General features: G+C 50.9%; 3 protein-coding genes and 1 long non-coding RNA gene across 7 annotated transcripts; 1 reads left to right on the top strand and 3 right to left on the bottom strand.

The window, feature by feature from the left end:
- Window positions 1–402: 402 nt before the first annotated feature.
- LOC149997724 (uncharacterized) lies at window positions 403–4,305 on the top strand. Its single transcript, XR_016514288.1, has 2 exons — window positions 403–714; window positions 4,109–4,305. It is a non-coding gene; the product is annotated as an uncharacterized LOC149997724 (long non-coding RNA).
- Window positions 2,569–5,310, bottom strand: BACC1 (BPTF associated chromatin complex component 1). Of its 4 annotated transcripts, none has more exons than XM_090292567.1 (6): window positions 5,221–5,310; window positions 4,927–5,021; window positions 4,248–4,349; window positions 3,411–3,601; window positions 3,092–3,196; window positions 2,569–2,838 (listed from the first exon to the last, which is right to left on the bottom strand). In XM_090292567.1, the coding sequence occupies exons 1-6, from the start codon at window positions 5,239–5,241 to the stop codon at window positions 2,774–2,776; spliced, it is 579 nt and encodes a 192-aa protein (XP_090148693.1). In that variant the 5' UTR covers window positions 5,242–5,310; the 3' UTR covers window positions 2,569–2,773. The 4 variants fall into 4 exon arrangements, with proteins under 4 accessions (XP_090148693.1, XP_090148691.1, XP_090148692.1 ...); XM_090292564.1 differs by having other exon boundaries at window positions 2,768–2,834; window positions 5,221–5,303; XM_090292565.1 differs by lacking the exon at window positions 4,248–4,349 and having other exon boundaries at window positions 5,221–5,303.
- A 274-nt stretch (window positions 5,311–5,584) lies between these two features.
- RNASEK (ribonuclease K) lies at window positions 5,585–7,294 on the bottom strand. Its single transcript, XM_090292568.1, has 3 exons — window positions 7,078–7,294; window positions 6,316–6,392; window positions 5,585–5,899 (listed from the first exon to the last, which is right to left on the bottom strand). The coding sequence occupies exons 1-3, from the start codon at window positions 7,153–7,155 to the stop codon at window positions 5,758–5,760; spliced, it is 297 nt and encodes a 98-aa protein (XP_090148694.1). The 5' UTR covers window positions 7,156–7,294; the 3' UTR covers window positions 5,585–5,757.
- Window positions 7,295–8,909: 1,615 nt separating this feature from the next.
- On the bottom strand, window positions 8,910–21,168 carry ALOX12 (arachidonate 12-lipoxygenase, 12S type). Its single transcript, XM_090292569.1, has 14 exons — window positions 20,850–21,168; window positions 20,114–20,315; window positions 18,952–19,033; window positions 18,722–18,844; window positions 18,502–18,605; window positions 18,108–18,268; window positions 16,831–16,974; window positions 15,658–15,867; window positions 12,951–13,037; window positions 12,564–12,733; window positions 11,944–12,065; window positions 9,832–9,932; window positions 9,539–9,709; window positions 8,910–9,414 (listed from the first exon to the last, which is right to left on the bottom strand). Exons 1-14 carry the CDS (start codon window positions 20,982–20,984, stop codon window positions 9,235–9,237), a joined length of 1,992 nt encoding a protein of 663 aa, XP_090148695.1. The 5' UTR covers window positions 20,985–21,168; the 3' UTR covers window positions 8,910–9,234.
- Window positions 21,169–26,932: the final 5,764 nt, after the last annotated feature.

The raw sequence follows: 26,932 nt of genomic DNA on the forward strand, positions 1-26,932 counted from the left end.
CCTGAACCACCACGGAGACCAGCCCGGGGGGAGGGGAAGGGAGGATCGGGCTTTTCTGCTTCCCTAAGACCGGGGCTATGAGCTTGACCTCTTGGCCCCTAGCCCTTCGAGGAGTGCCCCCTCCCCCCTGGTCTAGAAGCCAGGTGTCCTGGACCCTAGCCCCCGAGCGGGGGGGCCTGGAGAGACGGGGAGGAGGGAGGAGGGAGGAGGGAGTGACTTCCAAAATTGGCATCGGGACAGAGCAGGGCTGGCGGGAGGCAGACGAAAGACGGAATTTTCCTGAAAAAACGGGGATATCTGAGGACCCCAAATTTGGAGAGCTAGTCCAGGACCGTCCTGCCAACATCCTAGATTTTTTGGGGATTTTTTGGGGGCCCCAGGACCCCTCTAGGTGGGGTGAGGAATGTAGTGTTGGGGGAATCTGACTGGGGCATTGCAGCTGCCTCTCCCGCCGAGTTGGACACGGATGGGCTGGGACGGGTTTGGGGGGGTGTCCCCAATTCTAACTGGGAGTGAAGGAACCCCCTTCTGAGCTCTCTTGGGGGTGTCCCCCCTCCCTAGGGCACTCCCCACTCCCTAAGCCAGCCGAGAGGAAGGAGGCCAGCGATGCGACTGGGGCGGCTCCTTTCTCCTGCACCCCAAATGTGAGGGATGCACCCCAAATTTTGCTCCCTTCAAAATAGGGGACCAGGATCTCAGGGGAGAGTAGCTGAGGTAAGTGGGGAGGAAAGTGTCCCCTGTTTTCAGGAGAGACGTGGCGGTTGGGGAGGGGGGGTTTGGAGGTGCGTGCTGGGGTGGGGTTGGGCTTTGTCAATCTTGGAACTGGGGGGACAATTGGAGAGGCTTTCTCTTATGGCCCTAAACTGCAGTCCCCCATAGGAAAACCGAAGGCTGAGACCAGAGAGCCCCCCAACATCCCCAGCCGTTAGTAAAGTGCTTGATTTCTGTTTCACCCCCACAAAGGCTCTGCCGAGAATGGGAACTGGGGGCAGCTGTTCAGTTTGGGGGCTGTGGAGGGTGGACTGAGGAACAGGAGGCCTTGGCAGGATTTGATGTAGGAGATACAGGCGTGTCAAGGGAGGGGGTCTGGCATCCCCAGGGCCTAAAAAGACTGCTTACACCTACCATCTGAGATTTTTTTATTGCTTAGAGTTTTGGGGGGTGTGTCGGAAGGGAGGGTGGTAAAGGGGGGGATGGGAGGTGGGAAGATAACTTAGATTTTAGAAGATATTATTTTGATTTGCGGAAGGCTCTTTGGCCCTTGGATTTTGATTTCTAGAGGGTGCTTTTTAAAAATCAAGTCCTGGGCAGGAGAAAAAGGCTGAGGGAAGGCCTGGGTGGGAGTGGAGGGGGTGGGGGAGGAGAGGCATGTCTGTCTCAGCTTAAACGTGGCTTTCTTGGGTGGGCCCACCTTCCTGGGCCTGGTGGTTGGGCTGATGGGGGTTGTTGCGCTGGGTGGGACTTGAGTCCTGGAGGGCCATGGCGAGTGGAAACAGAGTTGGGGATTGAATACCTGGCCCCCAGGTCCAGATGGCCTCTTCCTGGGCCCTGCTGTTCCCCTTTCCCCCCGCCTCCATTTCCTGCCCTTGGCCTCCATCTTGTGGCAGGCCCAGGGCGACTTCCGGCCCCCCTCTCCCAACCACGTTCCGGCCCTACCACCTCTGGATTGCCAACTTCCAACCCTGCTGTCCTTGGCCTCCTGTCTCTCCTGGCTTTCTCTTGGGTTCTGACCCAGAGAGGGGAGGAACGGACACAGGAAGCCTTGGGTTCCTGCCCTTGCTGACTCGGGAGGCAGCCTCTTGGTCCCCATAGTCATTCCCTATTTCCTCCTCCTCTGACCCCACCCTAGGGATCCCTGAGCAGTTTCCAGAGGGAGAGGTTTCCAGTCTTACACAGCAGACTCACCCCTTAGGCCTGTCTCCCTCCAGTTGCCTGCTCAGCTCCTAGCCCTGGCTTCTTGTCTTCCCCAGCCATTCTTGGGGCCACGTTTGCCTTTTATGCCTTCTCCATCTCCCTGCTCTTGGTGGTGGGGGTCTTCCCAGCACTGTCTCATGCTCCCTTCCTCTCAACCCACCCCAGTCCTGCTCCCGCCCCAGCAGCACACTGTGGTTTGTACGGCACTGTGGCCACGTCCAAACCACACTGTGGTGTTAGAGCGAGGGTGGGGGAGGCACCGCTGAGGCTTGGCCCAGGAGGCCACCCTGGAGAAGCGACACAAAAGACATCTGGGGCCTTTTTCCAAGGTTGGGGGTGGGGGAAGGGTAGTATGAAAGCACTGGAAACAGCCCCTCGAAAATCCCCAGGGCAGTCTCAGAAATACTGACTGCTAGAGACCCTGGGAGTAAGTTCTGCCTCCAGAGAGCAAAGTGGAGTCTTTGTTCCCCACACCCAGCTCCCCTGGCTCTAGCAGCACAGAAATATTGGCACTGGGAAGGGTGTCTGCCAATATTGGCTGAGCTGCTCCAGGCAGGGTGGTGAGAGCTGCTGAGGAGGGGCTGAGCCCCTGGGGGCTAAGGAGAGAGCGAATGGTCCTTGTATTCCAATAAGGTTAAGTGAGGGCAACCAAACTGAGAGGGAAATCTTTATTGTGTTCTGTATAAAAAATGTCCATCAGATGCAAACCAAAGGGGTTGGGAGCAGATGCTTATACAGGAACATCAATGGGACAGCCCCAGCAGTCTTTGACCCTCTCTCATGCAGGCCTTGCTTAGAGTCCTAGGTGATCCACAGCTCCAGGGTGAACACTGAGAGGGAGGGGTCAGAGGTGGAAGGCTCAGCGAGACAGCAGAGGAGGATCAGCAGAGGTCATGAGAAGGCCAGAATCCAGGGTCAGGCTGTCTGGAACAGGAAGTAAAATGGGCCGAGATGGAGCGAGCCCCAAGCATGCTTCCAAGACAATTCCTGCCTCCCCAAAGCCCTCCCCCACCCCCCGCTCTTGATTGATCCAAGCACCTATACTGTGTATGAGGGAACCTTTTCTTCCAAAGCCCCTGTACAAGGGAGAGGACAACTGCTAAGACCCTCCCCTACTATCCAAGTGACAGTTCCGCCCCAACGCGTTCAGCTGGTGTGGGAGGAGAGGAACTCCTACCCTGGTCGAAGTTGAGCTTCTTGGATGGAGGAGTTTCTCCTAACCCTTCAATATCCACCAGGTCACTGTTGGCGTCGGAGTCATTCAGAGCACTGAGTGTCACGTCTGGGAGGGGGGCATAAGCTTGGTTCTAGGTTCCCTGTCTGTGGCCCTGGCTTCCCAAAGCTTTGAGCTTTCCCTCCCTCCCTCCCACCCCAGCCAGTCTCTGGGAAGCTTCACTGGGAGAGGAAGAGGTTTGTCCTCCTTTGACCCAAGCCCACTTCTCTCACTGAACCTCAGACGGGACTTTAACCCCTAGGCAGCAACTCCCAGCCCTTACCAGCTTTTTGTTTCTTTATTGGGGGGCCCCCGGCCTCAGGGACACTGGAGCTACTTAGTGGAGGGGCAGCTGAAGGAGGTGACAAGACACCAGATGCCACCTTCTTGGGCCCTTTCTTGGGTGACTCAGCTGGGAGGGGGATACCAGAGTCTTCATATACTTTGCGCTTCACAGTGGCCTTTATCTGAGCCCTGAAGAGAAAAGAGAACAGGTTAGAAGGCAGTCATCATCAGAGAGGCTGAGGGCAGAAGGGAGGGGAGAGGCAGGGAGAATGGGCCACTCTGGAAGAATACTGAGGAGCCCTTTCAGAACCTGGATAAGAATCCAAGTTAGGATCCCAACCCTTTCGTAGGGTCTCATTTCCCTGAAGCTTTTCACTCACTCAGAGCAGACGGGGTGTAAAAAGTGGATTCCCTGAACTGAGTAGTGGGAAGGGCCCATCTCCAAATTCTCTTCTGGGAGTTAAAGGCTAACAGCTAAGCCTTGGTGATCTACAGGTAGATTCTGATCAACTAGTTCAGAATCACAGTATCCCTGGAAACACAGCAGCACACTCTCAAAAGATCAGCGTAAATAACCAGGCAACTCCCACTACCAAATTATTAGGTATCTCAGGCAATCTAAAATCTTAGAAGGTCCTAATTACCATAGTATTTTAGTAACTTCTGACCAATTGTGACAATTCTTTTATCTTTCAGTCCTCAAGGGGATGCTAACAAAACTAGCAACAAAGTAGAAAGGATGCTGAGTTGGGCGTTCTGAGGAAGATGGAACAATGGGTATGGAGGAAGAAAGCTGCCCACCCCCCTCTTTTTCTACCAACCACCCCTCCCTCACACTGTCCGTTCCTTGATGACACAGCTGATGTGATTAAGATCATCCCCAAACCGCTTCACAGCAGCCCTCAGCATCTCTATCTCCGTCTCCGTCCACTTGGCACTGTCAGAAGGGGAGAGGGGAATAGCGCAAGTGGGAGGAGGGGTGTGGAGCCAGTCCTCAGGCAATGCATTCCACAGCAACCAGCCTCCTCCCGCTAATCCCTGGGGCCCTTCCCATGGATCCATAAAGAGGTCCTCCTTAAAAAACAAACAAACAAACAAAAAACCTTATGACCCCATGGGACCCCAGGACTCCCAACCACATGATATTGCAACAACTGCCCCTTGTAAGAAAGCCTCCCCATCATGTGAAACAGCTACTGTAAACTGTCCACTGAAACCAGTTAAACAAGGGGTGTGTGTGTGTTTTACAAACAGAGCACCTGAGCACAGTGTGCAGCGATCTGAGCGAATTCCACAAATTTGGGGTGGATGGTTGGTGGTGGTCTATGGTCTGCAGGTTCGGGTTGTGAGCCTGTCTGTGGTTTTATGTGTCATTCATTCAATAATCATTTATTAACATCCACTCTGCGCTGTGCCAGGCACAAAGGGAAAGTAAAACATCTGTCCTTGCCCTAGAGAATGTCCGTGTCAGTGATCGAGTCCAAGTGTCCACGTCCCAGCACGGGCTTACGTACCCCGCGGGGGAAGAGTCAGCCACGGGATGCAGCTGCATCGTCAGCTCCCCAAGCTTCGTGAAGGCGGCTCCTGCCGCGGAGAAGATCTCTCCGACCTGGGGGCGGGGCAACATTACCGGGGGCCGGAGTGCACCCCCACGCCGTCCCGCCGGGAGCCCCTAGCCCCACCCAAGGCTCGATTCCCGCCCGCCCCCCACTCTGCACCCTGAGCGGAAGACCCGGGAGACTACGGGGTGGGGGTAGGAACACCCTCCCGTAGCCGCCAGGGAGCGCTGTCCGTAAGGGAGATCGAACCTTTGTGGACGCTGACGTCATGGCCTCAGTGCGTCTCCGGCACGGAGACACTACTGCTGCTGCCGCTGCCGCCACCGCCGCCACCACCACCACCAGAGACAAGACCACAGAAAGCCAGCCGATCAAACCGTTCTGACCCGCGCAGGAAGTCCCGCCCCTCCCCAGATCTGATTGGTTCAAACTGGGTTGCTTCGTGCCTCACCAGCTGCAGTTACGCCGCCTCGGCGCACGGAGGGGAGTGGAATAGTCCTCACTTCCGGTCCGGCTTCACGCTGCTTCCGTGGAGGGGTCATCACCCCCTACTTGGAGGCCGTTGTGCAGCCCCAGTATCCGCCTCTCCCAACCCAAGCACAGACACAAGGCCTAGGAGAGCAGTTTTTCTTTATTGTGGTACGGCAAAAGACGAGGGGGCCTTAAGGACAGGTGACAGCCAGCCCCAGCCTCCCTCCACTGGAGCGGCGCCCCAGAATGGGGTCTTGAGGGCGTAGGGAGTCTTAAATAGAAGAGGGGGCTGAAGAGGGTAAATGCGACCGTGTTCTAGCGCACCATATATTCCTTGCGCTTATTGAGGCGAACTTGGCAGAAGGAGAAGCCTCCGAGGAGGAGGTAAAGACCCGCAGCGATGAAACAGTTATAGCTGACTTGCTCGTATAGGTCGTATATGTTCTGGGGGCCATTCCTAGGGGTGGGGATTAGGCAGAGAAGTGTCAGAAACATTAATAGCAGCCAACATTTACTGAGTACTTACTATGTGCTAGGTACGAGTTCTAAGTGCTTTTATATGTATTATCTTGTTCAGTCTTCTCCACCCTATGGGGCGAGTTCTATTACAGCATCCATTTTGCAGAGGAGGACGGAGGCACAAAAGTAAAATATGTAAAGAAGCCACAACTGAAGTGGTGGGTTTAGGATGGCTGCTGAGGTCTGACTCAAAACCAAAACGAACTGTATGCTAAAGAGAGTTTTCTGCATCCAGTTGCTTAGCCACTGGGCCCCAAGTATCCCGCCTGCTGCAATTCCCCGCCCATAATTCTGACCACAGGCTCAGCCACCTCCCACCTACTCCCAGCCCCACCTCTCCCACCTAACACTTACTCAAAATCTTTCTCCGTGAAGGGAACGTCCTCAATTAGCACGGCGGAATGGACATTGAAAAAGATTCCGAGCAATATCTGAAAACGGAATGGGTAGGTTTGACCTCAAGCACCTGCTCTGGTCACTCCCTAAACTCCTTCCACTTCTAATGTTGCCACAACATCTGGGTTTGGGAATTAACAATGTGTTGGGATTAGAGGTGGCTGTTGCTGAATTTGTACTCAGTCACCCGGAATAGGGCATGAGGTAGTGACAAAGAGACGACTTGGCTGGGGCAAGAGTAGGGATAGTGAGAAACCCAGGAACCCAGATTATCCTCCTCTCCAGAGGCGTCATTATCACGGGACAGGGCAGAAGGGGTCAGGGAGAATCGGCATGGATTTCTTCCTGGAGTGGGGCGGGTAGAGTCCCGGGAAAACAAGGCCCCAGCTACCCATTTCAGGAACAAGCGCTTCCTTTTCTCCACGCCCCTCCATTCAGTTTAAGCATCTTCCAAGAATTCAGCTCTTCTTCCTCTTAACCTTGAGGGGGTCTCCAAATTTACCAGCCCGGGATCCCATTCCAAGCTCCAGCCCCCTCCCCCACTACCCGCCCCAGTTCCCCATTTCTCAATCCCGGTTCTGTCTCGTTCTCCGGACGCTAACCAACCACCCTCTCCAGCCTGCCTACTGCCTTCTAATTTCTGGAGTCTCCTAGCCTTCCAACCTCCCAACACCGGGGCCCCTCAATCCCTCTCCAGTTCAAGTCGGCCAGTCCCCTCACCAACATGATCACGCCCCAGGCGCTGAGGACGATGCCGCAGGCGGCCAGCTTGGGCCCACAGCACAGAAGCGACGCCATGGAGAAGGGATTCTGGGATGGCCTAGATCTGGGCCAAGTGGAAAGGCGGTGAAAAGACTCCCCGATGCACCCGAGGAGTAAAAGCGTGCTGGATTCGGGGTCTGGCGCGGCGGGGGATAGAAGGACCCAACACCGGCCGAGGGGCGTGGCCTCGGACCGACCTTCGTGCGAGTCGGGGGGGTTGCCAGGCGGAGAACGCTGGGCGAGTTTGGCTTCTACTCAGATTTTGGCGGTAAAAGGTGGTGTCTGAAATCAAAGCAGCCCCTCCGGATTCTCTGATTGACCCAGGTAGATGGGGCGCGAGTACTGGAGTAGCAAAGGACTAAGGATTCTTGGTTCCCCCCTTTCCGGGTTGGAATGGAAAGAGCCGGCATATCACGTGATCTATTTGTCAAGTCACTAAGAAGGCATCCCCAGTAGCTAGTGTTTGTGGGAAGAGTCTGGCATGGCGAGTTCCTAATAACGTTGGCGTAGAGCTTTTAGTAGCAGAGGATCGCAACTGATTTTGCCCTCAGATTCGGTAGTTTCGGGTGGTATTCTGTGATGGGGAATATGGTAAGTGAGACAGAAATTAATGCCGAGAGAGAGAACGCCTGCGTTTAAAAAGAGATATTCTGATACTGTAAAAAGAAAGGAGACTCTGAGGACAGGCGTGCTGTTGTGGCTAGAATGCTTTAAAATTGCGGACAGTTCTTGGGATTGGAAATACTTAAGTAACCTTTTGTTACCAAACATGGAATAGTAAATGCTTTTGGATGCCAAATCCAGGAAAAATACGGGCGTTAGGAAAAGCCTACGGAAAGCAGATTCTTGAGTAAGTTGTGAAGGGGAGTGGTCCTGCTAAACGTACTGGAGGAAGAAATAATACTCAAAATGTCACTTTGCTTCACTATTGTAAACTAAAGAAACAGATTATAGGTCCTTTGAATAAGATAGGGTACAAGATTTTAAAAATATGAATAGATCATCCACTCCAGGGGGAAAGTTTGTATACTTCACTGGTAAGAAACAGGTTTGTAATCATTATCTAGGGAAACAGGTGTTTGAAGAACGGAGTTTTGCTCTGAATTTGTTGTACCCAGTCTAGTGAAGACAATGATCATAGCATAATTGAGAGGGATCATTTTGATCCCAAGACTGTGGAACTAGATGGAGAAACAGTAGTTAGCATAACTTTGTGGTATTTTTCCATTTATTTTGTGCATATTGTTTTGTAAAGGGTAGTGGAAGAGAATGTGGGGCCTGGGACACGTAGAGACTCCAGTGTACTAAAGGGATCAGTGTTCTTGAAACATGAATTTCATGTGTCTTTTGTTTGAGACTGGGGAAGGAAGCCAAAACTTTTTATTATGCTCTAGGAGCACCATTTTTATTCCACTACTTTTTAAGGGGTAGGTGTGTGAATTGTAGGAATAGGGGTGGAGAGAAGGTTATCAAAGAACAGAGTTAGGAGTTTTTCAATTGGCCAGCAGGCATGAAGGTTAGTTCCTGGGAAAGGAGAATAAGTTGAGGAAGTTCATTTCTCCGAGAAATCTTCTCTGCCCACCCCAGAGAGAGCATTCTCTGGGTGTTTGCAAGTAGGGCCAGTGCCTCAGGCTAGAGCAGGATACCCTTGTCCAGGTACTGCCATTGAGGACCAATTCAGCCTGCAGCATGTGCAGATCTCTTTAGCAAAACACAGGGATTTTTGTTTGTTTGTTGCCTTTTTAAACGGTTGACTAAACCAAAAGAAGAATATTTGGTGACACATGAAGTTCACATTTCACTGTCCATGAATAGTTTTATTGAAATACAGTCACACTCATTCATTTTATATTGTCTGTGGCTGCTTTTTGCGACAGTGGGAGAGCTGAGTAGCTGTGACAGTGACTGTGCGGCCTACAAATCCTAAAATTTTTATTTGGCTTTTTATGGGAAAGGTTTGCTGCCCCCCTGGGCTAGTGGGACATAGATGTAGGGGATTTAGTTGGGAGAGAAAATAGAGCCCTAGCAACAGAGACTTAGCAAACAATGAAATTCAAGTTAGAAATGTTAGTCCTAGAGCTGATCTGAAGTTTTCCAGGTGGGGCACCTTAGAGCTCAGATAGTGATGCTGTTCTCTATATGGCTGGGCTTTAAGTATTCGTAGGGCAAGTCAAGTTGCTCATTCCGCGCTGTAATTTCCCTTTCCAAGTTTTCCAGATCTGTTTGGAATTGCTTTAGTACAGCCTCGACCTTCGGGTCTGAGAAATACTTTTCTTTGTGATGCCCTAGAGGCACCTAAGAAAGAACAAAGATCAGTAAGTCAGTTTCTAGTGTGAAGGCAGAAGCAACTAGAGCCTAGCTCCACACTTAGCTGTTTCCCTTCTGTTGTTATTCCTCTTTCCCTAGAGCCCTCTCTTACCATGTCTGGCTGGCGTCGACCCAGATGCCACGTGATGGTCATTTGAAGACAGGCCTTTTGGACATCAGGTAGTGAGCCCATCACTGTGGCCATTGTCACATCTTCCTTGGTGGTGGGTGGGGGCATTCGCATTGTGCACGGGGCATTAGGGACCCAGGCATACCAGTCCAGCTGGGGGAAGAAAGTACAACCCTAGGATACTGGTACTTAGGGTTTGAACCTCCATCTCTCCCTGGGGTATTCCAAGGTCCTGACACTTGCCTTCAGGGACCTGGGCTTTCAGCTGTCCATACCTGGCCCTGGTTGATGGCCCCATGCTGAGCAGTGCACGTGAAGACACACATGGTAAGGAAATGGCAGAGTTGATTTAGGGACTGGAGGGAGACAGGGAAACCTGGGCAGGAAAGGAACAGGATTTAGAGGCTACAGCATGAGAAGAGAGAAATAAAGATTGATGTCTTAGGATTTCTGTATTTTGGAGTTGATGGGTGTTGGTTCGTTTATTCAAATGTATTTGCATCAGACATGAGTTTCAGTTCAGGCTCAAGCAATATAGTTTGGTTACCTTAGGCCAATTAACTTGTCTGAACCTCAATTTCTTCACCTGTAAATTGTGGGTGATACTTGCCTTATAAATGAGATAATATATCTGGTATGTAACAAGTGCTTACTACATAATAGCTATTGTCACTATAGAGGGGTTGGGGCTGAAAAGATCAAGTGATCCTCTGCCTTAAAAAGTAGTTAAGAATTTGGGGCTGCTTCCTCCTATTCTCAGACAGGGAATTACAATGCCTGAGTTATAAGATGAGGAATAAAAGAAGTCATAGCTTGCCCTGGCTGGGTAGCTGGATTGGTTAGAGCATTGTCCCAATATGCCAAGGTTGTGGGTTCCACTCCCAGTCAGGGCACATACAAGAGTCAACCAATTAATGCATAAACGAGTGGAACAAAATATCGACATTTGTCTCTCTCTCTCTCTCTCTTTCTTTTTTTCCCTCTGTCCCCCTCCCTTCTTCTCTCTCTCTCTCAAATCAGTAAATCAAACTAAAAAAAGAGAGAGAAGCTATGGATTTCTAGTGTCATGGCCAAGAGAGGCTTTCCACAAAGTTTATCTCAGGCCTCTCATTTTACAGTGCAGGTGGGGACTCAGACCCAATAATCCTATCAGTTAAGTGGAACAAATATAATCACTCCCATTTAATAGATTTTTAAAAATCAAAGACCAGAGAGAATAAACTGCTCGTCAGGACACAGTTGGGAAAAGGCAGAGGCTGATCTTGAACTCAGTTCCTGACTGCAAATCTCAGTTTTTAATTTTAGCACATTTCCCCTACAAGTCTGTTGGGAAAATTAGGCAAACGTCAGCTATGAGAACTGAGGGAAGGAGAATGAAAGGCAGTTAGTGGAGGTTAAAGTTAACATGTGGAAGTTTTCTTTTTCCTGATGTACTTGGTATTAGTTGGGGACAAGATGGCCAGAGAGAGGAAGAAGAGACTTTCGAGGGCACATGGAGCCTAAGGAAGTATTGAGATGTCCTAGAGGAGGTTTGGTCCTGGGAGGACAGGGGTGACGCAGCCTTCGATTCCCCAGGGGGAGGCTCCTCCAGAGTGTGGGTGTTGGTTTAGTGTTCACCGTGTCCCCAAGGTGTGGCCATATAACTCCCCAGCAAATGTCTGTCGTTGCCCCGCAGAGGCAGGGATGTTAGGGTGAAGTGTGAGGAGCAGGGTCTGAAGGACGGTTTGAAGCAGCCAGCCTGGCCCACATGTGTGAGAGAAAGGAGGATGAATGTAGAAGAGCTCGAGAAAGGCTGTTTCTTTGCCAGCGGTTGAATGTGGGTAGGGGGTGCTAAAGCTAGTGACTAGATCCTAGCATGAGTGGGGGAAGGACAAATTGGCCAAAGGAATGTGAGCCCCAAGGGACAGGGAACTAAGTTTGAGCCAAAGCATGTACAGCCTTGAGCTTGCACTGAGATTAAGTGTGCAGTAGGCCTGGCCCTCTGTGGGTGCTGGGCAGTAGCAGGAAGGAGAAGGAAGGAAAAATGGAGTGAGTCATCATGGCATTTGGTGGAAAAGTCTTTCCATTCATATCCTCAGGAAGGAAAATAGATACCATGAAGAGCAGTGTGAGCCCCAGTAGGGCCCGGCCAGATCCCCCCTGGCTGCGGCAGGTTGAGAGCATCTGTGACTAGGCATTGGGGGTGGACATAAAGGTCGATGGTCAGAGTCTCTTTTGTTTCTAGAATTGTCCTGAGTCCTAGACGGTGGGAATGGGATCCAGATGCTTCATGTGTGGAGGGAGATGGGGTGACGAGCGTTTGGGGTCAGGTACCCAGAAGGGCAAGGCTGACATGGGGCTCTGGACAGAGTGTCTGAGCAGCTCCCTTCTCTGGGGAGGGATCTCACCTCGGTCCTGGGCCTGGCAGAGCCCCACCTCAGTGATCTCCCGACACCAAGCCTGGAGCTCAGGGTCACCTCTCACGACATCATCCCCGTGGTAGAAGAGGTGGACAATCCCCTTCACATACCTGCCCGCAGAAGAAGGGAGTTGAGCTCCTTGAGAGTAGAAGGCTGCGGCCTCTGACCGCTACTCCTTCTCTGTGGCCTCTGCCTAACAGACCCTTACTGTGTCTTAGTATAGATCCTTCTAGACTTGCCTTTTGGGACATTCCCCAGCTCTTTCTACACACAAGTGGAGAAAGGAATGAAATCTGGGGTTGTTACTTCTAGAAATTCTCTATACATGGTTGATAGCCATTCTTCCTGACAAAAACCCTGACTTGTCCTGGTCCCTCTGCCTCCCCATCCACAGCTACCCCGGCCGAGGCTGTCTGCCCCCTCTTCCTTTCCAGACCCTGTCCACAGACCCCTCGCTGTTCCTTGTCTCTCCCAGAATTGAGTGCTCTGCCCTTCCTGTCAGGGCCTTCTTATTTCACATTCCTTTTGCCCCAGGCTGACCGCAAGCCAGAGCCCCACTCTCCCTCTTCCCAACACCCCTCCATTTCTCAGCTCCCATCCTCACCCACCGGGCAATGATTTCCCAGAGCTGTAAAGCATCGTGGGCATAGAGCGCACTTGGAATTCCCAGCAGGCCCCGGTCAGCCAGATCGTCAGGAGGACAGAGGGAGCGGTAGGTCAGCTGAGCCAGAGCCCGACGGAGCAACTGCACGTGGCCACCACCGCCCGTGCTCACTGCCTGGGGAAAGAGATGAGGGGCCTTAAGGGAGACGAAGCGGGGTATACAAGAGGTTCAGATGCGGGGTGCGCACATTTAGAGACACTAGCATAAAGGGACAAGGGTCCCGGGTTTAAGGGTCAGGGCATTCACACAGGTTGGTCTGAGATCTTGAAAGTGACAGGAGGTAATGCAGAGTTGGATGAGTAACTGGCCCCACACTCCATTACCTCCTTACCTTATCAAATATACCTCCGTCTGAGATGAGTTGGGTCCGTGCCCGGGTGTTGATCTCCATGGTGTAGCGGGTGTGTGGGATCAGCAGCTGGATGGAGAAGATCGGAGGGACGGTTTATGGAAGACGTGCTTGGGTCACTTCTTTATTAGTGAGTGGCCTTCTGTCCTCTTCACACTTTCCTCTCTGCTAGTGCCTTTGCAGGCTGGTCCCCAGCTTCTCTCATCACTGGTTCTCGTGCTCCGTACTCCCCTGTGAGGCAGGCTCTGGAGCTAGACTGACCTACACCTCACCATTCACCTTGATCCCTGCCCAAGGGAATGGCCCCCTGAGTGTTAGTCTGTCTCATCCTCTGTCCATCTGCCAACAGGGGTGATAATAGGGTTTCTTATCTCAGGAGGCAGGGGTGATGTTTCAGTGAGTGATCCATGAGCTGTTACCATTTACCTTATTTCCCACTTTGGGTGTTGGTTATTTGTAAGAATCAGCCCCTTTTGATTTTCTTTTATACTTCTATCATTTGCATCCTCATAACTTATAATTACCTCTCTACTCAAAGCCACACATCTATCCTCTGTCGCTTCACTGTTGGCTTTTGGCGGGTGGGTACCTTTAGTCCGAGTAAGAGGAGCCATTCTGAGCTACCTGCTTAAGTAGCAGAGGGGCTGTTGTCACATCTGCCCCACCTCCAGTTAGGCAGTTAGGCCCTCTCTATTTAAAAAAAATTTTTTTTTTAAATTTTTAGAGAAGGAGAGAAACATCAGTTACTTCCTGTATGCACCTCAACAGGGGATTGAACCCGAAACCCAGGCATGTGCCCTGATCCTTGACTGGGAATCGAATCAGCAACCTTTCACTTTGGGGTTGACACCCTACCAGCCACATCGGTCAGGGTTACTCCCTCTATTTGTAATAGCTTTTAAAAAATAGCTTTTCTTAGGTATTAAAAAGTCCTCCTGATCCTCACATACATTTCTTTTTACCTCAGACTATTTAGTCTTCATTTCCACCCATTTTATATACAGGTTTCATGTAGTGTTGGTATTTATCTGAGTTGTTGAAACTGGACACAGGGAATGACCCAAGTGATACTTCTGGTGTCAAGATGTAAGAGCAGCTCACATGAGTCTGAAACTTTTCAGACAGTTCATGGAAGATGCCGAGTGTCAAAGTCCACAGGAGGAGAGACGATAACTGAGGACAAACAACTCCTAATAAGTAAGAGTAATAATAATTGCCAGAACTAGCAGCTTTTGTAGCTTCTAGCCTGAGTTCCATTGTTAGGTCATCTTATCCTGCAACAGCCCTTGGCGGAGCTCCTGTTGCCCTCACTTAGAGATGAAGACACTGAAGCAAACATCTGTGGGTGCTGAGGTCAGGACCCAGGATTTAGACCCTGGCAGTCCAAATCCAGAGCCTGCCTTCATAAGCTTTATGACATTTGCAGGTTAGTTCTCTAGTGAGGGAGAGTGGATATAGGAATGGAGAGGGATGAACTAGTAAAGAGGGATTTGAAGTGCGCATAGAGGCTTAACCTACTCAGGACGAGCAGAAGATGGTGATGCAGGGGCACCCTGAGGTCAGGAAAACCCAAGGTCCTAGTAGTCACACTGATCTCTATCACTGGTCTTTATCTTGTCTATGTTACCCCGGATTCAATGAGGCCATGACTACTATTGGCCAGGTTTGGGGGTGGTCAGCGCATTGGCCCCCAGCTTGAAGCATTTCAGTTCTCTTTACCCAAGTACGCATTTGCATATCTTGCCAGCATTTCAAACTCAGTGGACCTGACACTGAACACCTCATGTTTGCTTCCAAACTGGCTTCTCCTCACGACTTGGCTGTTCTTGACAATTGCCCTGGTTCATAAGCTTGGATCAGCATTGCCCCTCCTCTGCCATATTTCCTATATCCGAAGTGTCATCAAGGTTGTGGGAACACCTCTAAGCAAGCACAGGTTTTATTCTGCTGCCTTCTGCCTAGCAGTAGATACTGAACTCACTCTTTTATAAAATTACAACACACCCACCCCGTGGGCTCCTAGGTGTTGCAGCTTAGACCTCGGACCTTTCTCTCTTCAGTCTTATTACCAGGCATGTGCACCCACTGTGTCCTCCCTCACCTGGTCTTTGTGGTTGTTGTTTTTTTTTTTTTTTTCCTTTTTTTCTGTTACCACCTTGCATGTCTTTCTCCACTTCTCTCCCAGGCAGGTATAAGTAACCCACGGGGGTGCTCTCCTTGCCTTTTTGTCTGTCCTGCAGCAGACTTCTCAATGGGGAAGGGACATTCTCCCTCAACACTGTAGTGTTGAGAGGCTGTCTCCTGTGATTTCAAATTCTAGTTCCAGATATTGTTCTCTGGTTGGTTCTATTGGCATCATTTGTCTTCCTGGATAAACAGTAAATCTCCTAAGACAGGAGCAAGAATTTTGTTTTACTAATAACATTTCAGCAATACCCCAGGCTCATTGCTAGATTGTCAGGTCTCTGGAATTTCAGAGGGTTCCGTTATAACATGTCCTCAGGAAACATTACATGATTTGATGCAATTAAAATACAAGTATTAAAGTGTTGATACAGTCTTCCTTCTCCTTGTCCCTCTTTCTTTCACAGATTGATAAATTATTGTTTGCTGCAGCAGTATCATTTGATATTGTCTGTCTCCTCTCTCGGATAAGAGAGAGATGGGACTTGAAGGGTAGAGGATTTACCTTGAAGACAGGGTGCAGTCCTGGAAGACACCTCATGGTGGCGACAGCGATAACTTCAGCCACCAGATGAGTGTTCAGCAGATGGTATCGGAGTTGGTGCAGTTGGAAATCTGAAGATCGGACCCACAACTTTGCCAGGAGCCAGGCAAGCGGAGGATCCGACGGCAGGAACAGCGGTGGGGTGGGGGAGCTGGGGTTGGGAGGCTGGATCTGGGGAAAATAAGCATTTGTTGAACTTCCACTTGCTGCATGGCATTATGGTCAGCATTCTTGGGAAACGGAGAGCAGTAAGAAAGATTATTATTTTCCAGGAGGTTATAATCTAGTAGGAGTGAGGACCATTCCACCCTGCCTCTTACTAGCTGTGGGGCCATATTAGTGCCATGATGGTCAGGTTGAATGCAGGAGATTCTAACAGTGGTTTAGAGAAACATGAGGTGGTTCGGAGTTAGGGTGGGGGAGTGAAAAGAAGACCCTGGGCCCTGGCTGGGTAGCTCAGTTGGTTAGAGCATTGCCCCAATATGTCAAGGTTGTGGGTTTGATCCCTGGTCAGGACACATACAAGAATCAATTAATGAATGCATAAATAAGTGGAATAACTATTCGATGCTGCCCCCCCAAAATTAATAAATTAAAAAATTAAAGAAAAGGAGAAGCTGGATGTGTGAGATAATTGACAGTACTTTTTTACTGACTGTTGAGAACTTTGGGAGAAACGATATTCAGGAAACAATGGGTATTTATAGAGTCAAGGCTAACAAGGGATTAAATAGTGGTTCTCAATGTGCAGTCCTAAACTAGCAGCAGCAGCAACACTTTGGAACTTGTTAGAAAGGCAAATTCTCAGTTTCTGCCCCAGGTCTACTGAATCAGAAAATCTGCTGGTGGCCCAGCAACCTGTGTGTCAGCAAGCCCTGCGGGGGCTTCTAAAGCACACTGACATCCGAGAACCATTGAGCGCAGCATGAGGACTCCAAAAGGCCATATGACTCTTGAACAAGTACTTCCAGTTGGGTGAGTCAGGGGAAACCAGGCGGCAAAGAGTGACCGAGGACATGTTTCACTGCGTGAGGATGGTGTTTGGGAGCCAAGAGCCAGGGGCTGGGTCCCTGGGAGCAGAGCTCGCGGAGAACAGAGAGCAGTGTTGGGAGGAGGCTGCCCAGAGCACCTTACCTGGATGACTATGGGCAGCAGCTTCCCATCGGGTTCCACCCTCAGCATTACGAGGGGGGAAGCCAGGTACTGCTTCTCTCCTCGGATCACGTTGGCCGGGATCCCATCCAGTATGATGAAGTCAGCCTCAAACAGGGAACCCTTCTGGGGAAAGGAGGTTCCTTGGTTAGAGTTCAAAGTCTGCCCCCAGAGGGAGAGGGCACAGGGGGAAAGACATTTAAAGCTATTTATCTTTTATTAACCAATGTCACTCCAATGAATTAATTAAAAATAAAGCCATTTATCTAGCTTCTTACCACTATCCTCTATAGTACCAGAGTCCTACTGGTAGAACCAGAGCTTCTGGTCCAATTCCTCTCATTTTAAATAAATGACGAACCAGCCTAGTGTGGCTGGATGCAGGTTTTGTGGTAGCAGATCTGAGCTGAGAGCCAGGCCTCAGTCCAGTTTGCATTACATGCGTTGCAAACTGGCCCATTGTCAAGGGGCTGTGCCCCTTCCCCATCATCCCCCTCCTCCCAGTGATCTCCCCGTGTTTGGCTCCCATCAGCTCAGCAAACACTTTCACTGCTTGTCCAAATCTCACCTCCTCTGCCAAGTAACCCACGGAGGTTCGCCTGACTACCACTGACACAGGACCCGGACATGTGCACGTGGACATGCCCACTGCCTCGCTCTTCTGCCTTACATCCAGCTCATCTTTTTCTAAAAATATCTTATCTATTTTTAGAGAGGGAGAGAAACATTGATGCGCAAGAGATACATCAGTCAGTTGCCTCTTGTGCTCCCCCAGCTGAGGACCTGGCCTACAATCCAGGCATGTGCCCTGACTGGGAATCAAACCGGTGACCTTTCAGTCTGCAGGCTGGCGCTCAATCCCCTGAGCCACACCAGCCAGGGCCCAGCTCATCTGTTCTAAGCCCAGCTTTCCTCCTCTAGGAAACCTCCTCAATTTCCCCCACCTGACAGTGCATTCTTCACCTTTCTGACTGCCCATGAGCACTGGTGTAGGGAGCACCTGACATCAGCCAGAGAATGTCATTGTCCCAGCTAACATCCCTGGCCTGACCTGCACTCACCTTGGAAATCCGTGCTGGGAGTGCCTCATAGTTTCCCCTACACATTTTATCATTTCTGGGTTTTTTTCCAGTATAGGACTCTGCACCCAGGGGCAGTGGTTACCACAGCCTCCCTTCCCAGGCTCACCTTTGGGCCCTCCCCTTTACCCTTCTCCCCATACAGTCAAGGAGAGAACAGTGTAGGGTGGGGGGAGGTACCTGGAGCTCCTTCTCCAACTGGGCCTGAAGCTCCTCCATCCCTGAAGGCAGCACGAGCCGGGAGGGCAGAGAGGTGGAGCGTCTCAACAGCATGGGGTTGGTGCCATTGAGGAACTGGTAGCCAAAAAGCTCATCATCCTGCCAGCCCTGGTGAACCTTCTCTGGGGTCAGGGTGGAGGGTAGGAGGAGGACATTCACCACAACCTGATATCCCCTCTCCAGGCTCTACCCCAGGGATACAGGCATATGACCATCCTGTATCCAGCCCCTCTCTGAGATGACCACGCATGATAAGGCTTCATCTGGCAAGTGTTAGGGGGGACTATGGAGTGTGAAGGTCGGGTCTTCAAAAAGGGCCGTCAAGGAGTCATAGAGACCTGGGGGATCCACTCACCGGCCAGGGGGCTCTGCTGGCCCCAGAAGATCTGATCAAAATCCTCCAGCTGGTTCCAGGGGCTCAGGAAGGTATAAACACGTTTGAGGACCGTCTGCAGGGCCCTAGGACAGGTATCGAGGCATGAACCCATTTGCTGACTCCTTGGCCCCTCACCATTCACCACCACTCTTGGATCTCCCAGCCCTTATTCCACTCTGAGCTCCAGGCTTTTCCTCACCCTCCCTTCAGTGTCCATTCGAAGTCCAGCCTCTTCTTCTCATGGAATCTCACATTTGGAGGTAAGTCATCCTCATGGCCTGCAGCTATTGTCAGGGGTAACCCTTCCTTCCAGGTGGCCCAGCTAGGAGATGGTGACAAGGCTTCAGGTGGGGTGTTTAGGTCGGTGATGTGGGGAGGGTCAGGGAAGGGGGGGTGAGACTTGGGGGTCCAATATGGGTGGATGGTCACCAGTATATCTTTTGCCTTTCCTTCAGTTCCTTCTCTCGATGTTTCTGGAACACATCCAATGCATTGTCTCCTGCCAGGCGGGCTGGGGAGACATTGAGACAATTGGCCACACGGTTTCGTGTGGTCTTGTGCTCTCCGCTGCTTGTCCTTAGCTTCCTTTTAGTCCACACATGCGTTCAGCCTGCTCTGTTGCCTTTGTCTCCGGCTCTGCCTCAGTTCACGGACTCCCCAGACTCATTTATCCCAGCTTTGCACTCCTGCTTTCACTCATCTCAGCCCTCACCCCCTTTTCCTGTCCCTTTGTTCATCTTTCCTTGCCTGGTCCTGTTTCATCAATATCGATGGTTGATGAATCACCTTAATTAAGGTGATAAAATCAATCACCACTATGCCCACACCCTTCTTCTACTTTATGTTGCTTGGTGAGTTTTCACTTCTTGAACCTCACCTGCCATACCTTCCACTGCCCTCCAATGCTGTTTGTTCATCTTTCTTAGACTTAGCATCTAAGTCTATATTTACTGACTTCTTCTAGCTCTTATCAATCCTTATACTGTACCAGTCACATATTTCCTGTTTCCATCCTTGCCTGTTCTTGCCCTCATTCATCCCTGTGTTCATCTGTCTTACTTCCCACAGTAACTAATCCAGTGTTTGCCATCCTCACTCACCCCCACGCCAGTCAGTATGCTCCCTGCCCTCCCAGTTGCTTCTGTGTTTCCATAGCCAAGCCAGCTCCCCCCTCCTGTCACACCACTCACTGTCTCCCTTACCTGTACCCTCTCAGGGCCCACACCCACTGTCTCCTATCCCGGGCGCTAGCCTTATCTGTCCCTGCCCTAACTTGTTCCCAGTCACGCAGATCTCCTTTCTGCTTTCACTTCAGCTCTTCTGTTTTCCAGCGTCACATTCCCTGTCTTCACCTTCTTGGGAGGTGGGATCTACACATCACTTACTTCCCTGTTCAGTCCCACCCCCAGCCTTTTAAATTTTATGTATAACTTTGGGACTTGTAAACTCCCCTCGTTTGCACTTCCCACCCTTAACCTGATGAGCACCCACTTTTTCAAGACCCTCAGACCTTCCTGAGTGCTATCCCCTGCCTCCCCCGCGCCCTAGGGTCCCCAGGCCCTGCGCCCACTTCCCGGAGGCCGCCCCTCACCGGTGCCCTCGGGCAGGCTCAGCACGCACTGGCCCTGCACCCAGCGGTAGCACGGGAAGGTGGCCTCCGCGCAGGCTCCGGGGCCCCGCACCGTGATGCGGTCGCAGAACCACGCGTCGTCCACCAGGGAGTGATGTTTGTGCAACTTCACGAACTGCAGTGGCCCCAAGTCCTCGGCAACGTCGTGCTCAAACTCCTCCACCTGTGGGGACCAGAACGCAGTGAGATTCCGTAGCGGGGACCCCAGAGAGGCCGTTTTACTGAGGGTGCGGGAGTCCTTTGTGAAGTCCAGTGACAAGGCCTCTAAAGACAGCATTTCTTCCTTCCGACCCCTGCGCGGTGGGTCTCAGACGCCCCATCGCACCGGGAGGACGCGGACTAGGGACGCGGGGCAAGGCCCTCAGAGTCCTGAACTGAGGACTGAGCTTCATCACGTACACCCTTCCGCCCGCGCTCTCCCAGGACCTTCCCCCTCTTTGACCCTTAATCCCACAGTGACACTGGCCTGGGGTCAACTGGGGAAGTAGTGGTGGCTGCGAGGACCGTGGTCGGGGGTGGGTCGGGGACGGAGGGAGAAGTGGGTAGGGCCCTTCCCGGGCCCTGGCTCTGACCCTCTCCCAGCTTAGGCGCAGGTGTCCCTTCTTCCTGGAAGCCCCAGAGGGCGCGTTGGCGCTGTTACTCGCCCCGTCCCGCCGCAAGCCCAGGCGGGATCGGAGTCCCAGCCACCCTTGCTGACCTGGCCCCGCGCTGGCCGCAGCTGCAGCTCCAGCTCCGCCTCCCCGCGCTCCCCGACCAGCCACAGCTGCACGCGGTTGTGCGACCCAGAGAAGCGCCAGGCGCCGGTGGCCACACGGATGCGGTAGCCGCCCATGGCGCGCCCCTGGTAACCAAGGCGAGGCGGAGCTCGGGTCCTGCGCTTCTCGGGACCACCCAGGGCCGCCGGCGTGAGTCTAGGCGCCTCAGGGCCAGTTCGGGCCTTTAAAGATGAGTCTGGGTCTCCGCCCTCCTCACCACTTCCAGGCGCTCCCACGTCTCCGCCCCAGACTAGCCCCAACCTGCGAGCGGCGGAGCCGGCTGTGGGAAAGGGCCGCGCCTCCGGGTCCGAGCGTAGCTGCGGGAAGATAAAGGGGCCCTTGGTCTGGGTGAGGCCGAGAGGATGGCTGCCCCACGGCTTCTCTGAACCTCCGGGCGGGGCCTGGGGCCAAGAGCCTCGAGGTTGGAGTGGGCAAGGATGAGGACACGTCCCGAGGTCTCTAGGCCTTTTGGGGAGCTAGGTGGGAGAGGGGCTGAGTCGGCCTTCTAGAGGGGACGTTTCCCTTTTTCCGGGCTGGGACCTCGGGAGGCGGTGGGCTGACTTGGAGGGCCACCCCGGGAGGCTTCGCCGGGCTGCTAGACCCGTTATGGTTCCGTAAGTCTTCAGTTCCTGATTTCTACCGCATCTGAGCCCAGCCCTTCAGTAGGTGAGCAGAGACGTCCCCCGGCTGCCTAGAACCTGGAAAAATGACAGCTCAAGGACTTGCTCCCTGCCTCTGCCTAAACCTGGTTTCAACGTCACGGTGGTGTTAGGACCCTAGCACCAGATATTGAGAGAGGCCGAACTGAGGCAGACCAGTAAAAACCTCCTTTTGTCCAACCTTCATAACGGGGGGGGGGGGGGGGGGGGCAGAGAATGTTAGGGACCGGGTGTTAGGGCGCAGTATGGACCCAGCATTCATGGGCGATTTCCATGAACTTTGCCCTTTCCAGGTAAATGCAGCCTCTTTCCCTTCATTATAATCCAGGTAAATATTTATAATGGCCTCATTTTGCTGACCGTGGTGCCTGCTTCCTCTACCAGAATCCAGTATTCTTCTAAAAAAAATTATGTGTAAACAGTTTTTACTAGACATGAAGTTCCACTTCTTTCTTCTTCCCTCTTGTCTTTGTCCCACTCAACCCCAGCTATTTCATGGTCCTTTCATGGCACTCAGGTAGGAGACCACGGAACAGCAGTGGGGCCAGTGCTGGTTAGGGGTTTGGTAAACATTAGAAGGACGATTCAAGGCTCAGGCTCTGTCACTCACCCAGTAATCAGACGAAGCCTCCTGTAGGTCCCTGTCTACATCTTGGTCCAAGTCATTGTAAGCTTTTGGCTCACAGTGAATATGTTTGCTGTCCTGGGTGAAGCTAGGGCAAGGTAAATCTGCTTTCTTGAGCAAAGCCCTCAAAAATGACTTGCATGTTGGTGATTGGTGAGATTAAAAGGGATTCTAGCCCTGCCTTCCAGCCTCCAGACCTCACTGAAGTGACCGATCCATACTGGGTGCCCATCCCCTTATCTTCTAGACCCACTCCTGCCTACATCCTCCATGCTCGGGACTGGTGTCTGCCATATACTGGCCCCCAATTTCCTCCAGTTGGGGGAGGGGTCATCCTAAACTGTAATATCCAAATAGAATGGCTCACATCCCTGCCCTATGAAGTACCTGAATTGGCCTTTCCACATACACCCTTCAGTGGTCACTTTTGCCTAGAAAGGAGAGTTTTGTTTCACCCCTACTTCCAAAATCAGTCCATACTTCAGCCTGTTTCTCTGCTGGTGATACTTCTGCCCCCACTGTAGTGTCCTATGAGGTCACACGGCAGTGGAGGGTGGGGGATGAACACTTAAGAACAATAACCCAAGCTACCATGTGAGCTAAATGAGTTCATGTTTAAAACTCTTAGAACAATGCCTGGCACACAGTCCCTGTATGTATTAGCTGCTATTATTCTATCATTTACAGAGTGGAGACAGTTTCCAACTGAATGGCAGCGTCACTCCTAGAAATTCCTCTGTTTTCCCCCACCGTGTCCCTCCACAGGCCCCAGCCTCCCACTAGGGAGTTAACTCCTCCAGACCCTTCCTCCCACTTCTTGTTCTCTTCTTCCTTTTTAAGCACATGCATTATGTTGGGGGAAAATAAATAAAAGCAAAATGTCCGAACCTGGAAAAAATCTCTCCACAAAGGTAGTGAAGACAGAAAATGGATTTATTATTAAATAAGCATTAAGCCCTGGCTGGTGTGACTCAGTGGATTGAGTGCCGGCCTGCAGACCAAATGGTCACCAGTTTGACTCCTAGTCAGGGCACATGCCTGGGCTGCGGGCGGGGTTCCCAGCTGGGGGCATGGGAGAGGCAGCTGGGTTGATGTTTCTCACTTTCTCCCTTCCTGCTCTCTAAAAATAAATAAATAAAATCTTTTAAAAAATGAAAAAATAAGCATTAAACCAATTTGATGTGCATTGCAAGCAATCCACTAAGAAATGGTAGAGACACAGAAATCTCCTCCGTTTATGTAGTCAAACAGATAGAACCCGTTACACACATGTTCTCAAGATAAACAGTATCTGGTCCTCAGGTAAGAGACCTGACGACACCATTTGTCATGGGTAGTTCATTCTAACTTCAGCTGGCAAGTGGTGACTATCTATCTATGTTATTAATAGGCTTAATCATAGGAAAAACAAAGTTCTTGTGTCTTTGTGACAAGATATAGCCTTGCAACTTGGAGCAAGTAGCCCCTCTCAGGTAGACTCTTGCCCTCTCACAGAAACTGGAAGACAGGGCTGCTGTCTCCCTTGATTTCAAAGAGATGGCTCCCAGGTCCTTGCGAAAGACATTCCTGGCTCACAAAGCTGGCAAGAAGCTTATTTACCTTATAAAAAGATCTACACACGTTTCAAAGAGACAGAAAGAACTTACAAGTTTTCTAAAGTAAATGCCCTAAGAAGAGGGAGGATGGGAAGAAATCTATTTTCAACAGGGAGAATCAAGACTCTCATTTAAAGTCTTTTATTTGTCCCTACAGTTACCATTTTGTCCTTATGTGTGCCACAGGAAGGACCAAGGGCTGGATTCCTCCCGGGCCTTTTGCATTAGGGAAGCCCCATGTATAGGCCGAAGCTAAACTCTTTCTCCAGACTCCCAGGGCCCTGTTCTCTGTGTCAGTAACCAACTCCCGCATTGTCGTGACCTCTTTTTACACAACGGTTTAGCTTCTTGATCAAAGCTTCTCTCACTATTTCTCTCCAGAGGGTGTGGGTGAGAGGACTGGACCTTACATTTCAGAGACAAAAAAAAATTGTTAAATTATTTTTCTGAACACAAGAACAATTTCACCCCCTTTCTTCTATGCCAATGTGGCTCCAACTGCAGTCAGTTTAGAGGGTAACTCCATTGTCCCTGCTACGTGAGTGTTTGGAGCCCACATTTGGCACGGGGCTACCCTAATTTGTATTTGTTCCTTGAGGACAAATTGGACATACACATATGGTATTATAAATTATGTAACTTTAAACTATGGAAATAAAGAATCTGGCCCTGGCTGGTGTGGCTCAGTGGGTTGGCATTGTCCCGCAGTTCGATTTGATTCCCAGTTGGGGCACATGCCTAGGTTGTGTGCCAGGCCCCCACTTGGGGGCACATGAGAGGCAAGTGATTGATGTTTCTCTTACACATTGATGTTTCTCTCCCTCTCTTTCTCCCTCCCCCTCTCTCTAAAAATAAATTTTAAAAAATACTTTTAAAAAAGAAGTATAGGATCTGATTTTGGGGTAGAAATCGTATCATCTGTTTTTCCAATTAGTAATTTGAGTATCCACCCACCTCTATTTGCAGAAAGCCCAGCACTTCCCTCTCTTACTGCTGTTACTTGCTTCTGTCCTCTTAACTGGGGGGATGTTATCCTGCACAGTCTACTGGGTCATTTTTTAGTGCTACAGGAATCTTGTGTAGGCCACGTGAGTAACATGCACTTGAGCTTCCCAACTTTTAGTTCACACATGCTTGTGCAAGGTCCACAAATTTGACTGTAGTGCTAAGGAACTGTGCCAGAGCCTTGTTCAGCCTCAGCCTCTTAAACTTTTAGGCCTTGATGTTGAGCCTGGTCATGTAACCAGGGCACTTTCCTCACAGAGGGTTCCCTCTTGCTACTTTTAGTGGTCTTTCCTGACAGTGGATTCTATTAGAGCCTTTTAAATCTTTCAGAAGGACTTAATTAATATGGAACAATGTAAAAAGTAATTCAAGTTTCAATTTCTTTTCTTCCAGACCCTTTATGCAGATTTACCACCTTCCTCATTCACCAACTCTGCATATCAAGGGACTATTGGAGTGGGGCTGGGAGATGGGGAGGGTGTGGAGGGAAGGGACAGCCTCTGCAGGACCTCAAAAGGGTGCTACAGAGGGGACACCCAAGGCTCAGAGAAGAGTCAAAGAAGGTTTTCTTCCAGGAGCTATGTCCATTTGGAGAGATAGAAGCTAGCAGAGCCTTGCCCATTTGTTGCCTGTCTCCTTCTTTCCCCCACTGCTCTGCCTCAGTCACAGCAGGTAAACCTAGGTTAAGCTCAAAGAGTGTGCTCCAGTTTTTATGGACTCATAGAATCATCTCCAGTCATGAATACTCTTCTAGGAGTTGTTAGTTTTGGTTAAAAAATATGTGCTAGAAACATCCAAAGATGGTGGTGCAGGCAGACATGGTGCACCTCTTCGTACAACCACATCAAAATTACAGCAAAAATATATAGAACAACCATCACTCAGAACCATCAGAATCAAGTGGAGTGGAAGTCTGACAACTACAGAACTAAAGAAACCACATCCATCCAGACGGGTAGGAGGGGCACAGATACGGAACGGGCTGGTCCCACACCCACATGTGGTGGATAAAAATTTGGGGGGGATATCTCAGGAGCAAGGAGTCCCAGCCTCACACCGGGCCCCCCAGCCCACGGTTCCAGTGCCAGGAAAATAAGTTCCCACAACTTCTGGTTGCAAAAACCAGTGGGGTTTGAGTCAGTGGAAGAAACTTTGGAGCCCCAAGCAGTTCTTCTTAAAGAACCCACACATGGACTCACCCACTCAGACTCACTCCCTCTGAGCTCCAGCACCGGGGTAGCAGCTTGAAAGGCACCAGTTGTATTCAGGGGAAAACTGAAGTTTCTGTTATCAAGGTGAGCAGAGGCCATTGTCCCTGTGTTAAACTCAGCAAGCTGGTGCCATATCTGAGATTCCATCAATGTAGCTAACACAGTTTGACCCGCCTTGGTGATCTGCAGAGACTCTGCCCCACCCAACTTACGGGCCCACCCAAACTGTTAACCGTGACTTTTCCATATGAATTGCTGGTCTTTTTTTTTTTTTCCAATGGTTGGTCTTGCCTCATACTTCACAATTCTTAAATCCTATCAAACAAGCAACAGCTAGCTTCAGTGAGCTCTAGGTCTGGCACTAGCAGCAGCCAGCCTAGATTCAACAGCTTGGCTTCACCTGGGAATCTCCAAGACCAGGACAAGTGGCAGCATCTCAGATTGCTTTCTAGCTCAGGCAGAGCATCCCTGGGCAAAACACAGGTTAGGGCTGACCTTGGCCTGCACCACCTGGGAAACCCGAGGGCTAGCGCACCCAGTAGATAGCTACAGACCACATTGGAGCACCACCACCCTATCACTGAAGAACTAATCCTCCACAGAGGGTAGAGATTGGTGGTCAGTGTTTATAGCCAGTCTTTGCAGCTGACTGGCCTGGGCAAATCCCTCCCATTGATCTGCCAATAGTAGCCAAGGTTCGCTATAAGAGGAGGGTGTACTAGCCCACATAAAGGGTGCACCTCAAGTACCCAGCTTGGGTGATAGGGGAGACTGTGCCACTGGTCCCTATAGGACATCTAATACATTAGGCCACACTACCAGGACACAGAGTCAAAGAAGCTCTACCTAATACATAGAAACAAACACAGGGAGGCTGCCAACATGAGGAGACAAAGAAACATGGCCCAGATGAAAGAATAAATCAAAACT

This window comes from Furipterus horrens, unplaced genomic scaffold (assembly GCF_987537825.1).
Source record: "Furipterus horrens unplaced genomic scaffold, mFurHor1.1.pri manual_scaffold_11, whole genome shotgun sequence".
Classification (NCBI taxonomy): domain Eukaryota; kingdom Metazoa; phylum Chordata; class Mammalia; order Chiroptera; family Furipteridae; genus Furipterus; species Furipterus horrens.

Bases quoted from the DNA above. Each gene is read 5' to 3' on its own strand.
- RNASEK (XM_090292568.1), bottom strand. From the start codon at position 7,155: ATGGCGTCGCTTCTGTGCTGTGGGCCCAAGCTGGCCGCCTGCGGCATC. The intron at 6,393-7,077 runs GTGAGGGGACTG...TTCCGTTTTCAG, and splicing joins CCTGGGGCGTGATCATGTTG to ATATTGCTCGGAATCTTTTT. The intron at 5,900-6,315 runs GTAAGTGTTAGG...CCCCACCCCTAG, and splicing joins TTCACGGAGAAAGATTTTGA to GAATGGCCCCCAGAACATAT.
- BACC1 (XM_090292567.1), bottom strand. From the start codon at position 5,241: ATGACGTCAGCGTCCACAAAG. The intron at 3,602-4,247 runs GTGAGGGAGGGG...TTTTCTCTTCAG, and splicing joins GTCATCAAGGAACGGACAGT to GGCTCAGATAAAGGCCACTG. The intron at 3,197-3,410 runs GTAAGGGCTGGG...CCCCCCTCCCAG, and splicing joins AATAAAGAAACAAAAAGCTG to ACGTGACACTCAGTGCTCTG.
- ALOX12 (XM_090292569.1), bottom strand. From the start codon at position 20,984: ATGGGCGGCTACCGCATCCGTGTGGCCACCGGCGCCTGGCGCTTCTCT. The intron at 18,269-18,501 runs GTGAGTGGATCC...CCCTGACCCCAG, and splicing joins CCAGCAGAGCCCCCTGGCCG to AGAAGGTTCACCAGGGCTGG. The intron at 13,038-15,657 runs GTAAATCCTCTA...TTCTCCATCCAG, and splicing joins GACTGCACCCTGTCTTCAAG to CTGCTGATCCCACACACCCG.